The sequence below is a fragment of the Phalacrocorax aristotelis genome, chromosome 26, assembly GCF_949628215.1.
Source record: "Phalacrocorax aristotelis chromosome 26, bGulAri2.1, whole genome shotgun sequence".
Lineage (NCBI taxonomy): Eukaryota > Metazoa > Chordata > Aves > Suliformes > Phalacrocoracidae > Phalacrocorax > Phalacrocorax aristotelis.
The window spans coordinates 2203261-2217162 of NC_134301.1; the positions used below are offsets into that span (position 1 = coordinate 2203261).

At 45.8% G+C, this 13902-nt stretch overlaps 1 protein-coding gene across 6 annotated transcripts in view; it reads left to right on the plus strand.

Moving 5' to 3' along the window:
* The window catches only part of DIP2B (disco interacting protein 2 homolog B), a 69712-nt gene that overhangs the window by 50575 nt on the left and 5235 nt on the right, over positions 1 to 13902 (plus strand). For all 6 annotated transcript variants that reach the window (XM_075075618.1, XM_075075616.1, XM_075075615.1 and 3 more), the window contains 20 exons: positions 329 to 448; positions 1247 to 1361; positions 1994 to 2133; positions 2333 to 2469; positions 2781 to 2861; positions 3337 to 3464; positions 4230 to 4344; positions 5326 to 5527; positions 5942 to 6051; positions 6192 to 6272; positions 6821 to 6944; positions 7976 to 8097; positions 8720 to 8831; positions 9304 to 9413; positions 10076 to 10206; positions 10792 to 10960; positions 12000 to 12170; positions 12698 to 12759; positions 12881 to 12938; positions 13543 to 13617. In XM_075075618.1, coding sequence (XP_074931719.1) covers positions 329 to 448; positions 1247 to 1361; positions 1994 to 2133; positions 2333 to 2469; positions 2781 to 2861; positions 3337 to 3464; positions 4230 to 4344; positions 5326 to 5527; positions 5942 to 6051; positions 6192 to 6272; positions 6821 to 6944; positions 7976 to 8097; positions 8720 to 8831; positions 9304 to 9413; positions 10076 to 10206; positions 10792 to 10960; positions 12000 to 12170; positions 12698 to 12759; positions 12881 to 12938; positions 13543 to 13617 — 2363 coding nt within the window. The remainder of the gene's footprint in view (positions 1 to 328; positions 449 to 1246; positions 1362 to 1993; positions 2134 to 2332; positions 2470 to 2780; positions 2862 to 3336; positions 3465 to 4229; positions 4345 to 5325; positions 5528 to 5941; positions 6052 to 6191; positions 6273 to 6820; positions 6945 to 7975; positions 8098 to 8719; positions 8832 to 9303; positions 9414 to 10075; positions 10207 to 10791; positions 10961 to 11999; positions 12171 to 12697; positions 12760 to 12880; positions 12939 to 13542; positions 13618 to 13902) is intronic.

Here is a 13902-nt window from a genome sequence, read left to right on the forward strand (position 1 = left end):
CAAGAAAATAGTTGAGCACAGCACGATCCATTGATCCTCAGTCCTCACCGAGGACATTCAGATGGTGATAATGATTTCTGCACTTTGGAGGAGGGGCTGCAATTGTGACAGACCCTGGCTCAGGTGGTGGGCCAGCGGCCCGTGTGCCACAGCAGGTGCTGTTCTGTGTTGGAGTTTGCTCTTACTGCAGGGCCAGTTAATTAAGGCTGGCTTGCTTTAGTGAGAGTTTTCTCATTTGGGAGTGTTGGAGTGTGTAGTCATATCAAAATGACTCATGGAAAGATTTTATTTCTCATTATGTATGTTTTTTGTGTGTGTTGATTTGCAGCAAAAGTTGCTTTAGTCAAGTGTCGAGACTTGCACTGGGCCATGATGGCCCATCGAGACCAAAGAGACGTCAGCTTGAGTTCTCTGCGCATGCTGATTGTAACTGATGGCGCAAATCCTTGTGAGTATGCACGTCCTGCTCTTTTCAGGAGAGGGGTTTCTCGGCTAGTCTCACAGGTTCAAGCTTAACTTCTTTTGTAGATACTTCCAGAAGATTTCAGTCAGGGCAGCTGTCTGGTAACGCAGAGCTGTGAATAGTGGTCCTTGAGCACCAGGGCAAAGGGGGTTTCTGTGCTTTCATCCTTTGAGTATGAGTTGTGAGAGATGCTGCAAAGTAAGAAACAGGGGAGTTGAATGGGGAGCTCTCGTGCGTAAAACGGAATTCTGGCAGACACAGCGAGGTTGGTTTTAAATTGCTCACAGGGGATATGGCAAAGGCTTTTAAGAAGAACTTTGAAGGGAAAAAAATCCCCAGAAAAATCTGCGAGGAATGCTGTTAGTGAAAAGGCTTAAAGAATGTTTGCCTAGATGGCACCAACTGGAAGGGAGACTTGGAATACCGTTAGACCTGTTCTGATTGTGTGTGCTGCGTGGAAACAGACCCCACATGTGTGCACTAATTGTTGGAAGTTTGGGAAATATTTTAAGCCTGTTGTATCGTGAGCATGTAACAACTCTGAAGCAAATTGGGGGAGGATATCAGACTTCTTCAAGAGAATATGCCGGTTTCCAAGTCACATTCAGGAGGCACTTAAGCTTCTTTGTGGCTGGTGTCTTGGAAGATGATACCTGGAGCTTTTAGAAGAGATACCTTATATATACTCTGCAAATACACTGCACTTATTTCTAGGTTATTTTACAGACAATTTTAAAAACAAAATTATGTAAAGTCACAGTGGTACGTTTTCTTTCTTTCCAGGGTCTGTTTCCTCATGTGATGCCTTCCTGAGCTTGTTTCAGAGCCATGGGCTTAAACCAGAGGCGATTTGTCCATGTGCCACATCTCCAGAAGCAATGACTATTGCAATACGGAGGTAATGGGCCTACAGCATTGCAGTCTATTTGCTAGATTAAGTGATCCAGGCTGAGGTTTGTTCACACATCGGTTGGCCATAGTTGACTTAAGCATGTAATAAACTCCACTGACACTGTGTGTGCTCAGGTATTCAAGCAGCTAAGTTGTTAAACGTTTCTCCTACGATACAAGTGCTTTTTTCCCTCTAAGATGTGTGACAGCTCAACAGTGCCCGTAAGAACTGTGCGCTGCTTTTTCCTAATCGTGATTTACACAGCTTGCATGGTATTCCTGAATCTGAGAATAAAACTGATATCACTTTGGACAGTCATTTTCATAGTCTCTTTCTGTCCGTTGCTGCCTTCTGTAATAAATAGCCCTGTAATCATCTGGCCTGGGAGCTAGTGTTTCACGTGGACGAAGCTAAGGAGCTGGAAGAAGAGTCGCACTTGCCCAAGAACACGGTTTCTTAGTTATTGATCAATGTGGCTCTTCTGGGAGGCAGCCTCTACTGCCATCTCACAGTTTTAAATTCATTATGCAAAGAAGAGACACTGAAATATGCCTATTTCTGTTGCTGCGATATCTTCATCTGAGTCTAGTAACAGCCTGTATGCCTGATTTAGTGTATTGATTTTGTGTCCTTCAAAGGCCGGGGGTCCCCGGGGCACCTCTGCCTGGAAGAGCCATCCTGTCCATGAACGGGCTGAGCTTTGGTGTGATTCGTGTCAACACTGAAGATAAAAACTCTGCTCTCACTGTCCAGGATGTTGGGCACGTGATGCCAGGAGGTAAAAAATGTGCAGGAGTCCCCTGTAAGGCCAATGTTGTAGAAAAAGAATGGTTCAGTGTGCTCTGCCATATTCAGCCTCGGCGCTGGGGAGGTTAGGCAGCCCCTGTTCGGTGCTGTCATACCTGTCACTGTTAAATGTGTCGGTCCTTATCCAAGGCAAATCGTGTGCTGTTTTAACAATGCGTAATTTGTCCTAGGAATGATGTGTATTGTGAAACCTGATGGAGCCCCTCAGCTCTGTAAAACGGATGAGATTGGTGAAATCTGCGTTAGCTCCAGGGCAGGAGGAATGATGTATTATGGGCTGACGGGGGTGACAAAGAATACATTTGAGGTACGTGTGGTAGAATGCATCTTTCCCCATTTCCTGTGTAGAACTGATAGCCTTGGATAATCTCTTGATTTTGTAACTTAAGCATTAATGTTTTTTTTCAAAAGATACCCTGGAAAAACTCATTACAATTAGATATATTCAGTGTTCCCCTTGCATAAAGGTCTCCCACAGTGCTAAAACAATGGCTGTACCAAGGATTCCCTCCCCTTCTCATCGCTTCACTCGCATATAGTGCAATTCTTGATGTGGGGAATGTTCTTCTATCCTCGGGCAAATCCACTTTGCCTCCAGTGTCCTCCCTTCTGTTGCAGGTCATTCCTGTGAACTCGGCTGGCTCTCCGGTGGGCGATGTGCCGTTTGTCCGTTCCGGCTTGCTGGGGTTTGTTGGACCCGTACGTAGTACAGTATTTGAGCTTGCATTGCTGCATTCGTTTGTTCGTGCTAATGGCCTAGAACGTTTAAAAGACAAGCACTCGTGTCCAGAGGCATGTGTGAGGATAGTTTGCTGTGGATAAGATAGCTGAGAGTTAATGGCTTTGCCTGAGCCAGCAGGAACCCTTCCTTTTGCAGCACGTTGTCGTTACAGTGCCTTACTGTGTTGCTTGTTATGTTTTTTGATTGCAAATTCTTCTAAAACCAAGCATAAGAAGCTTTTTGTGTGGCAGTTCTGCTACGCGTGCTGGAGTTCCTTGTCTCACGGCTGCGATGCTTCTGGTTTAGTCATAAATGATGTAATTTAAAGAGAAAGAAAACATGTTTTATACAAATTCCATTGATCTAGCCATAGTTATGAAATATGCGAGTCATCCAAGTCATCTGAATATCCGCTTTATGTAAGTTGCTCACTGATACCTTTTTATCTTTCAGGGCAGTTTGGTGTTTGTGGTTGGAAAAATGGATGGATTGCTGACAGTTAGTGGGCGTAGACATAACGCCGATGACATCGTCGCGACTGGGTTGGCAGTGGAGTCAATAAAAACAGTTTACAGAGGAAGGTTAGCAAAATAAACCTTGCCCCTGCCCATAGGCTTCTGCACGTAATGTCGTGAAACAGGATCTTTAGTACCATCTTTGATTTCTCTCCAGTGACTGGTTGGTTTGGGTGGCTCGGTTAAAGTAAATACGGTTTTGGTTTAGTCAGTAATTGGCCTGATTCTGCCCAGCACAGGTTTGTGTTCCTCAGTATCCTCTCTGGCTTTTCATCACGTCTGTGTACTTGAGGGGAAGGAATCAAGTGACAGGATAAGTCAGCCGCACGGAAAATTTAGTTCTCTGTCTCTGTGGCATTTGCTTTTAGGTCTCTGTGGTAGTTAGCTGCTGGCTGGTGCTCTGCAGCAAGGAAGAGTTTCATTAATGTCCAAAGACACTTAATTTTATTTAGCAGTTGTGGATATAAGTTTCTAGATCCTCGGGCAGGGATGGAGCTCATGTCTCTAAGACTTAACAGGAGATTTTAAGCCCGCTACATCATGTAGATACTTTTAAAGCTTTTATTGCATTGGTGCATTGCCACAGGCTGGCACAGAAATGTGAGAGGACAGGGGGCTATGCTGTATAGAACCTTCCTTGGAGGGTGGAATGAATCCCTTACTTCACAAAGTCTTCCCTTTTTGACTCAATTTTAATTCTCTAATGTCTCTTCTCTGTCTTTGCCCACGGGAGTTTTTTACGAGTTCTGTCTCTAGACTGTTTCCTTGGCTTCTCATTCCCAAGGAGTGAAACTGGAATTTGTGCCAGTATGGCTCTCCCCTTTTCCTTAGGATTGCTGTGTTCTCAGTATCCATCTTCTACGATGAGAGGATTGTGGTGGTTGCAGAGCAGAGGCCAGATGCATCTGAAGAGGACAGTTTTCAGTGGATGAGTCGAGTGCTGCAGGTAAGCCCGCTTACATAGGTGGACATGGTGAGTTTGTGCAGCATTTCGGTGCGTGGGCAGATAAGAGGCCATCAGCATGCCCCAGATGGAAAGAGCACAGGCTCACGATCCCTCTTGGCACAAGGTGTTTTTACAGGGTCACAAGCTGGGTACATCTGCTGCGTACAAGCTGTTCTGTTATGTCCTGCAGGTCCTGGGAAAGTGGCTGCCACACAGAGCAGCGTAGGCTCTGACACGGTGGTCAGCGTTATGCTAGCAAGGTGACTGAGTAGAGAAATACAGTTGTCTCTCAGCCCTGCAAAGCAGATCCGGTGCTCAAGCTTAGGAGTTCTGCTTTTAGTCTCGGATCATGCTGGTGCTCAAAGTTATGCTTTAAAGCCACCCTTACCTTTGGAGGTTCATTTTCAGCAGGGAGACAGTAAGCAGAGAAAGGTTAAAACAGCTGAATGAGTATAGTCCTAAGAAAGTAGAATGAGTAGCAAATACTTACTTTAAGAGCTGCCTGCGTTGCATGTACGTCATTCCTGGGAATGGCGTTCCAGGTTGTGAAGTATGCAAACTGGGAAGAAAAATCAGGGAAGTACCCGGTGATCTGAATAATGTATTAGATGCCTGAATGCTGAGGCAGACAAAAAGGAACAGAGAGATGGTTCAGAGGAGACAGATGGATAAAATCCTGAGATCAAAATCATATGATTCATCAAGCAACTGTGTATATTTTGGGATTTTGGTCATGAAGGATTTAAAAGTGGATGTCTTGTGTGTGAAATGAACTATAAAGGCAGGGATGTGAACAAGCACTTCGCTCTTACCGTAGGGCTCTCTGATGTTACAGAGGTGAGGTGGAATGATAGTGACTGACTTGCTCCCCACTGCCTGCTGAATGCAGGGATTTGTTGTGCAGGATGTCAGAGCAGCCAGTAAGAGTAGACTGTCTCCAGTAGTACCAAGAATTCAAGTGACCATCTTTCCTTTCTCTAGGCGATTGACAGCATTCACCAAGTGGGTGTATACTGCCTTGCTCTTGTGCCAGCCAATACGTTGCCAAAAACTCCCTTGGGAGGGATCCATATCTCTCAAACTAAACAGCACTTTCTGGAGGGCTCTCTGCATCCGTGCAACATCCTCATGTGCCCACACACGTGTGTGACGAACTTGCCAAAACCCAGGCAGAAACAACCAGGTGAGACGAGCCCCTCGTATTTAATGTCAGTAAACTGAAGTTCACGGTCTCAGACCTGGGAAGCTGTGTGATGCCTCCGATGCTGAGTGCCCTACTTACTGGGGACTAGAGCTTGGCTTGTGCCTGTGGCTGGGGCGTGTTTGAGGCCTCTCTTTGCGTGTGTCAGTCAGGAATTTTGATTCCTACCTTTGAACTCATTGGGATTCTCTCTGCTGATGAATAGGAGACTAGTAATGCCTTCTGAACTCTGTCAGTGCGGATTCATTACCTCTCCTCTGGCACCCGAGCCCAGGAGCAGTGGGACGCTACAGAGAACCCTCGGACCTTTGCTGTCCTGCAGATTGTAGTTCTAGGCCAGCTCCTTCCTATTTGCATTAAAAGTCCAGATTTCACATGGCTGTTCTTTATCGACAGGCGTTGGCCCTGCCTCTGTGATGGTGGGGAACCTGGTTGCTGGGAAGCGTATTGCTCAAGCCTCTGGAAGAGATCTTGGTCAAATAGAAGACAACGATTTAGTTAAAAAGGTAAATCAGTATTTGCTACAACTGAAGAATGGGAAAAGAATTTATCCTACAGCCGAATGCAAAGCAACAACGTGAAGTGGACTTAAGTACTGCCTCTGACGTAGAAGCAGTAGTGTTTAATTACTGCCTCTCTGTTTCAGCACCAGTTCCTGACAGAGGTATTGCAGTGGAGAGCTCAAACAACTCCTGACCACCCACTCTTCCTTTTATTAAATGCCAAGGTAAAGTCACTGCTGAGCTGTTTGTTTTTAAGGTCCACAGCATGTTATTCAGCGCAAGTTTGAGGCCATGTTTAAGATCTTTTGCTCACTCCAGTGTCCTCTATTTAGTCTCTGTATCAGATTTTGCCCATGGATTTGTAACTTAAAATTTGAACCTTTGAACCAATAGGTCACTTCATCTAAATGACTGTCATGCTTCAGTGCTTCATTTTAAAACTGAGCGTGTTTGTAGGTCCCACTGGTTCCTGTATCATTTAATGGTGTATCCCTGTTGAGTATATTCTGGCAAGGTTCTGGTGCAAGAAGACCTGAACTGACTCCCTGGAAGGTAGAATTTTCTAGAGCAGATCTAACTCCATCTCTATCTTTTTGATAGTGTAGTGGATAAATGGCTCACTGAATGCCAGCAGCCTATAGCTATAGATAACTAGTAGCTATAGACTGACGCTAGCAAGCAAGTTGGGGTTTGGTTTTTTGCAGCCACAGCCATTTTACTGACACACGTGTTGTGCCAGGCCTTGTTTAGAGCACATTTGTCTCCTTTCAAGGGAACCACTGTGTGCACAGCCACCTGCCTCCAGCTGCACAAAAAAGCTGAGAGAATTGCGTCAGTTCTGTGTGACAAAGGACATCTCAATGCAGGAGACAATGTGGTGCTTCTTTATCCTCCTGGTAAGCAAGTTTTAATAATGAGTGCATCCCACTGTGGGAGCGCAGCGTGGTCTGTCTTTGAAATCTCATCGAGATCTGGAAATATAGGAGGGATCGTTGAAACAGCGATACCTGAGGGACTGCATAACTCACTGATCTAGTGTTGACTCCAGAGAGGGCTGTTGTAATGTCTTACAGTATCAGGACTCAAACTTTGATTCTCTAGAGTTTTGGAAAAGCCAATTTTTACCTTCTCGCTCCTGGCTAAATCTTGCTGTGTCGTCATGTTTAGAATAAAAACTCCAAAGGCAACGATGTGTTCACTGCAAAATTATTAGAAACTTGTGACCACACCGCATGTGCTGGAGAGCTGCGCTCCTCACCCTGCCAGAGACTCCTCAGCTCCCCGGTCTATTCAGATCTTGTTTGTCTGAGGTCATGTTGCCACTTGGCAGCTTTTCGTCCAGGGAAAGCACATAGTTTGCGATGAGAAATGGCAGGGTGGCTTCTGGTAGAGACCAGTGCTCTCGCCTTCAGCTGTGCAGAAAATGGGCGCTTCATCTGAGACTGTTGGGTGCCTTTGCTACAGCGGGAGGCTGGGAACAGCGGGAAGTGCCGGCTGCCTGCTGTGGCTGGTAGCACACAGCTTAATCGCTTGGCGTGTGTAAGACGCTCACTGCTAGTGAGAGGTGCTTCCTGGTGTGTGTTCTTCTTGCCCTGCCGGACAGTTCTGTTTTGTCCTGACTGACTTTTGAGTCATTTGACCCCTGGAACATTCTTTTCCTGTAAGATGGATATGGTTTGCCATGTGGTCAGTCTTCTCTACTTTCCCAGTCCCCTACCCAAAGCTTTCTTAGCTTCCTTGTTGTGCCACCCTCGGTGTTGGAACCGTTTATGTTGCACATCTGTGCTGTGGAAGGGACTAGTGCGTGTACCTTCTTCTAACGGAAATTGTGACCGATGCTTGGAGAAGAAATCCTCGGGGAAAGGCTGGTGTCACCAGAGTGTCCATCCACCAGTGTCCTACACTACAGCCTGTCGTGTCCTTGCAGGCATTGAGCTAATCACCGCGTTCTATGGCTGTTTGTACGCTGGCTGCATCCCCGTGACCGTGAGACCACCTCATGCTCAGAGCCTCACTGCTACTCTGCCCACTGTGCGAATGATCGTGGAAGTGAGTAACGGGGCTGGAGCTGAGAGCATGGCTGGAGCACTCTTGCTGCGGCCTCTCAGACCCGAGTGGTTAACACAGCTGTCCGCACTCCCATGCTGTTTACATGACAGCAGTGATTGAAGCACATCTTATGACTGAAGGACAGCGTCTACATGCATAAAATGCAAGAGAGAACCTCCTCTCCTTGTGTGGCAAGACAAATTGCTATGAAACGGGTGGTTTCTGAGAGATACTGGTGTGATGTTAGCACGTAAAATTTCACATTGACGCTCCTTACTGCTGAGCGAGTGCAGATCCTGTTTTTAGTCCAAGCCCAGTAAGCAGGAAAGGATGCCTCCCCATTATAACCATGGGGAGAAAGCCAGATGCAGACTATGTAATGTTCTCACCTGCTCTGAAGGTCCTGTTGTGGTTATTTGCATTTTAGTCTGCATGTGGGGTTTTAATGAAGGAAGAGTAGAGAGCAGTGTTGCAAAAGGCAAAGAAATTAATGCAAGTTTGTCAGGGGAAGCTGGCTACAGATGGTAAAACACACTCTCTGAACGTCAGATCTTGCAATGACAGTGCCCCTGGGACGTGCTTTTGTCTGTCTCTTTTTTTTAGTAAGTGTTTGTCTTTTCAGGTCAGTAAAGCTGCCTGTATTCTCACAACCCAGACCTTAATGAGACTACTGAAATCCAGAGAGGCAGCTGCTGCTGTCGATGTGAAAACCTGGCCAACCATCATTGACACAGGTGCGGTCCATGGGCTAAAAGACTTACTGGAGTTCTGTGTAGGCGTTACCATTGACTTCCAAAGGGACTGTCCCCCATTTCGGGTGCTAACTGGATGGCTCTTCAGAATTTGTTTGAATATTTAGAAAAACAGTCCAAGATACAAGCTAGGTCTGCCCTTGTTCTCTGGCACCTCTTCTGCATTTCTTGAGATATGCATGGAAAAGAGTTTTACTGCAAAGCCACGTTGCGGACAACTGTTAATTTCCTTAAGACACGAGCAAGTTGGTCTCTTCTCCCTTTTCCTGAGAATAAATAATTTTCTACAAGGGAACTTTGGCAAGAATCTGGTCATATACTAGTCTGTTGCTTTTAGAAAGAGAATTAATAGAAAGCTTTATCGTCCATCTCTGACTTCTTGAAAGTTGTGTTCTCCTTTCAAATACCAGTTCAGTAATCAAAAGTTAACCACGTTTGTTCCTTTCTTGTGCAGATGACTTGCCCAGGAAGCGGCTGTCTCAGATCTATAAGCCACCTACGCCTGAAATGTTAGCATACCTAGATTTTAGTGTTTCCACGACAGGCATGCTTACGGGAGTAAAGGTACAGTAAAATGGTTTCAGAAGACTGGGAGAGGGCGGGTTGGTGTCTTGTCTTTGGCTGATGTTCTGAACCACCTCTCCCCTCGACCTCCACCAAAGCTGGCTCTTGTAGCTTAAATGAAGACTATGCTTTTCTTCCAGTAAAGCTACGGCTTCACTGCAGACAATGCAGTGTGACTTGTTGCAGAACTAATTCTTCAGCACAGTAGGAAGACGGGTCTCTACAGTGGGCATCAGGAATTCTGCTGCTGCCTCCCACTGGAGAGCTGCCTGTTAGGAGAGCAGCGAGTGATGCGAGTAGCGTAGCCATGAGCTTCTGCCTCCGCCCCACCAAGAGCAGAGTAGGAATGCAGTTGGCAGAGAAGAGGATAAGAAACTAAAAAATGAAAGCCTTAAGACTGTCATTAATGATCAGCTGGGTTTGGAGTCCGAGACACCAAAGCTTTTAAGCAATAGCTATCGGTATCACTGTCTCTGGTTTGCTGTGGCTCAGAGGGCTCCGCAGCGCGCTCCCTCTGCTACGGAAGGTAAAGGAAGAAGCAACAGAGTTCACGGAGAGGTGTTAGCAGGGCAAACCTGTCTTTCTTCTTACCTACCTGTCTTGATGAAGTCTATTTTGAGTCCTTGAATTGCAGCGCAGTTTCTCTGTCTCTGCTGTTGCAGATGTCCCACGCAGCAGTGAGTGGCCTTTGCAGGGCAATCAAGCTTCAGTGCGAGCTCTACTCCTCTCGGCAGATTGCAATTTGTCTTGACCCCTATTGTGGACTAGGTTTTGTGCTCTGGTGCCTTTGCAGGTATGACTTCTGAGGGAAAAAGGAAAAGATTAACTCTTGGCTGGTTAGAAATGGGAAATGGCAGTCCACGTCTTTATCTGATGTAATTACAGACAGATTATGTTGACATTACCAAAATGACTAATTTACAGGAAGGGGAGAATTTGTCTTTGAACTGACAATAATATGTTCCCTTTTCCTGCAAATTAGCAAGATGTTATCCTATCTTGATTATGCGTATTTGTGCTGCCAAATATTACTGGCTCCAGAATGTTTCTCTTGCCTTTCTTCCTTGATTATATGTTGCAGTAAGGGAGTTTTCATTCTGTAAACTGTGTGGTTGAGCCTGTTCTCTTCCTTCACTCTGACAGCGCACGTGCACGTTTGTGTGTGTACAGATTGTTATTCTTGTACAGTAAGTTGTATTTTTAAAACGATGTTGCTACAGAAGGGGGGCACGGGAGCTGTGATCGGTTTGCCTCAGATGCAGCGTCCCACAGCCCACTTTTGGTCTAGCAGGAGTGTAATGTGAAAATACAGTAAATATTAATGTAAAGCTAACTGCACGCTGCACAAAATGTTTTTCTCCCTTCATGTTCTTCGCAGTGTGTATTCTGGACACCAGTCAATTTTAATTCCTCCTATGGAGCTGGAATCCAACCTTTTTCTCTGGTTATCTACTGTCAGCCAGTATAAAATAAGGGACACTTTCTGTTCCTATTCAGTCATGGAACTGTGTACAAAGGGACTTGGAAACCAAGTTGAAATGTTAAAGGTAAGAAATGTTTCCTGAATGTTACGTTACATAAATTAAGGAAATTGTGGTAGTAAAGCAAAGCCGCACGACAGTGAAATACGAGTTTTCATGGTGCACAGGTCCCCAGTCCATGGCCTGCTCCAAAAGCAAAAGCAACAAAAAAATGTTTGCAGGCCCAGGAAATCAAAAGGATTGAAACCGAGCAGGGCGTATGTGTTGCAGTGTAGGCAGTGAGTGTCAGAGACTACTGGGCAAACCCTGAAGAGAGGGTGCCAGCAGCAGAATGCAATGCAGAAGAAGTGCTTATATAACAGTCTGCAGTGAAGGCTCAGACCAGCACATGATGTAAAGCACACGCGTTAGGCGATTTGCTAAATAGAGGTGTTTTCTCCTTGGAGATGAGAGGAAGGAAAAAAAAATAGCTACATAAAACACTTGAGCTGGCTTTGTGCATGGGGTTTGCTGAAATAGTGTGCTCCATCTATGGGATTACGGGTCAGTCTTGGTCTGTTGGTGGCGGAGTTCTGAAGGTGTCCGCTTTGCTGTGTGTCACCAGTTAAACAGAATAACGCACCGGTTCGAACAGCTGGCTGGTGCTGCTCAGTGCATTCGTGATCACCTCTAGAAATAATAACGGATGCGGTCCCAGTGTTGTTGAAGACTTGGTGTAATCCCAGTAAATGTGACTTTGCTCTCACTTGATTTGGTTTCCATCTATATAAATAGGGAATAACAGGTGTAATCTTGGCTGAAAAGCACTGCAGAATCGCATGATGCTACGTTCTGTAGCGGAGGAAGAAGCGCTGTAAACGCGTATTTTGTTCCAGCAGTGTTTCTAGGCTCTGGTCAGACACATTTTATAATTACAAACAGAAGCTGAAAAGAAGCAATCACTTGAATACAAGAGCGGGGTTTGTCCTGCATTTCTTGAGTGATTTCTTTGGGATTCCAGGGATAAAAAGCAAATATTGCTTCTTGTGAGGGCGCAGATCTTGGTGTGGTGTGGCAGAGGTAATTTACACATACAGTCCTTTGCACTCATTTCTGCCTTTCCCAGGCACGAGGAATTAATCTGTCCTGTGTCCGGACTTGCGTGGTAGTTGCAGAGGAACGGCCGCGAGTTTCTCTCACTCATTCCTTCTCCAAACTCTTCAAAGACATTGGCCTGTCATCCCGTGCTGTGAGCACCACCTTCGGATCACGAGTCAACGTTGCTATCTGTTTACAGGTAACGCGAGTGCTTTCTAGGGCACGTGCTGTCACTGGCATGGGATTTCCAGATTCGGTCAGAATCGGCCAACTTCCTGATCCGCACACGCTCCGCATTGTTAGTGTAGCCCAACATCTGCGTTGTCGAGAAGAGCTGGCACAAGATTTAAGCAGCTTCTCTTGTTTTCAACTGTCAGATTATATCACAGATGCTCAAAACAACTGAAAACATGACATTAGCGAACGGTTTATTTCCACGTAAACAACGACTAGTTGCCCCAGGGCTGACAGCCAAGAGTGCTCGCTCGGGCTGTCCCCACAGCAGCTCCCCCCTCACCAGAGATGCATCCCACACTGGTCTTACACTTGGCATGGAGAGAAAATGGCCTGTTTGCTGAAGTGCTTCCCTTGGTGCAGCTGCCAAGGCGGGGAATATGAATTTTCTTGCCAGTAAGAAACCCCTGGAAAGGTTTATAAGCTCAGACAGGAGTTACCCCGACCTCTGTAGATACATTAATTTTTTTCTTTTAAATGTTAACTCTGCAGGGAACATCTGGGCCTGATCCCACCACGGTGTATGTAGATCTGAAATCCTTGAGGCATGACAGGTACAGTAAGTTTACTTAAACCTATTTAATGACTATAAAATGTTGTGACGTTACTGAGCTGTCACACCTCTCAGTAGACTCCAGCTCTTTTTTTCCCTGACAATGTTTTCTTTACCTCCAGAGTACGTCTAGTGGAAAGGGGAGCTCCACAAAGCCTGCTACTTTCAGAGTCTGGGAAGGTAATTTCACGTTATTACCTGGCACGCAGCATCCGACGGCCACCCATTTGGGTTTGCGCCCTTTGCAATGTAGGTGTGTAGCCAGGAAATGTAGTCCTGTGGCGTGGCAGGAGAAGAGGTGACAGCTGGTTACGCTGTTCCTCTGGAAAGCTAGTATGATGTGTAGTAACGAAGCTGTTGATTGAGGAGCATGCTTTGCCGGAACAGTGGGGAGAACTGGTTCTGCTTACAGTGAGTGAACCGTACCAAAAGTGTCCGCTGACGTACCCTGAATCAGCATGCCTTTGAGATTTACTGTCGTTCTTATTCCCTTCTTTAAATGGATTAACAAAAAGATGTTTCCTGGTAGTTTTTAACATTGAATTCTTCAAAATGAAGGTATAGCAACATCTGTGGGCCCAGAATCCCTTACCTGCGTGGCTCTTGAGTCACGAAATACCCCCGTACCGTTAGCGTACTTCAGGGTATGCGTCCAGGCATGTTTTGTACCTGTTGGTAATTTCTGTGGGTGAAAGCATGCCTTTCTGGGGGTATGAATGAACAGCCTTTGTGTTGTAGTCGTGCGGGAAGACACAGATTACATATTCCTCCTTGTGATCCTTAGATTTTACCTGGCGTCAAAGTAGTCATTGTTAACCCAGAGACAAAAGGGCCTCTTGGAGACTCTCATCTTGGGGAGGTAAGCGCAGATTTCGCTATTTGGGTAGCTTCTCCTGTTGTCGGCTCCTTGAGCTGAATTCTCTCTGTTCGATTATGTAAGTTCCTGGGTGACAGTTTGTGAGTGGTAAAACTTGCAGGGCTCTTCAAGCTGAATTCTTGCTGGAGTGTTCAGAATTTGGGTGCGTTATTTTACTGTCAAGTTTAAAGAAAAAGAAAGCCTGCTAGAAAGGAAGGCTTCTACCACCTGACTGTTGCGTAACTGGCTTCCAAATAATCTCATTTACATTTTGCTCTCCTTATCTCG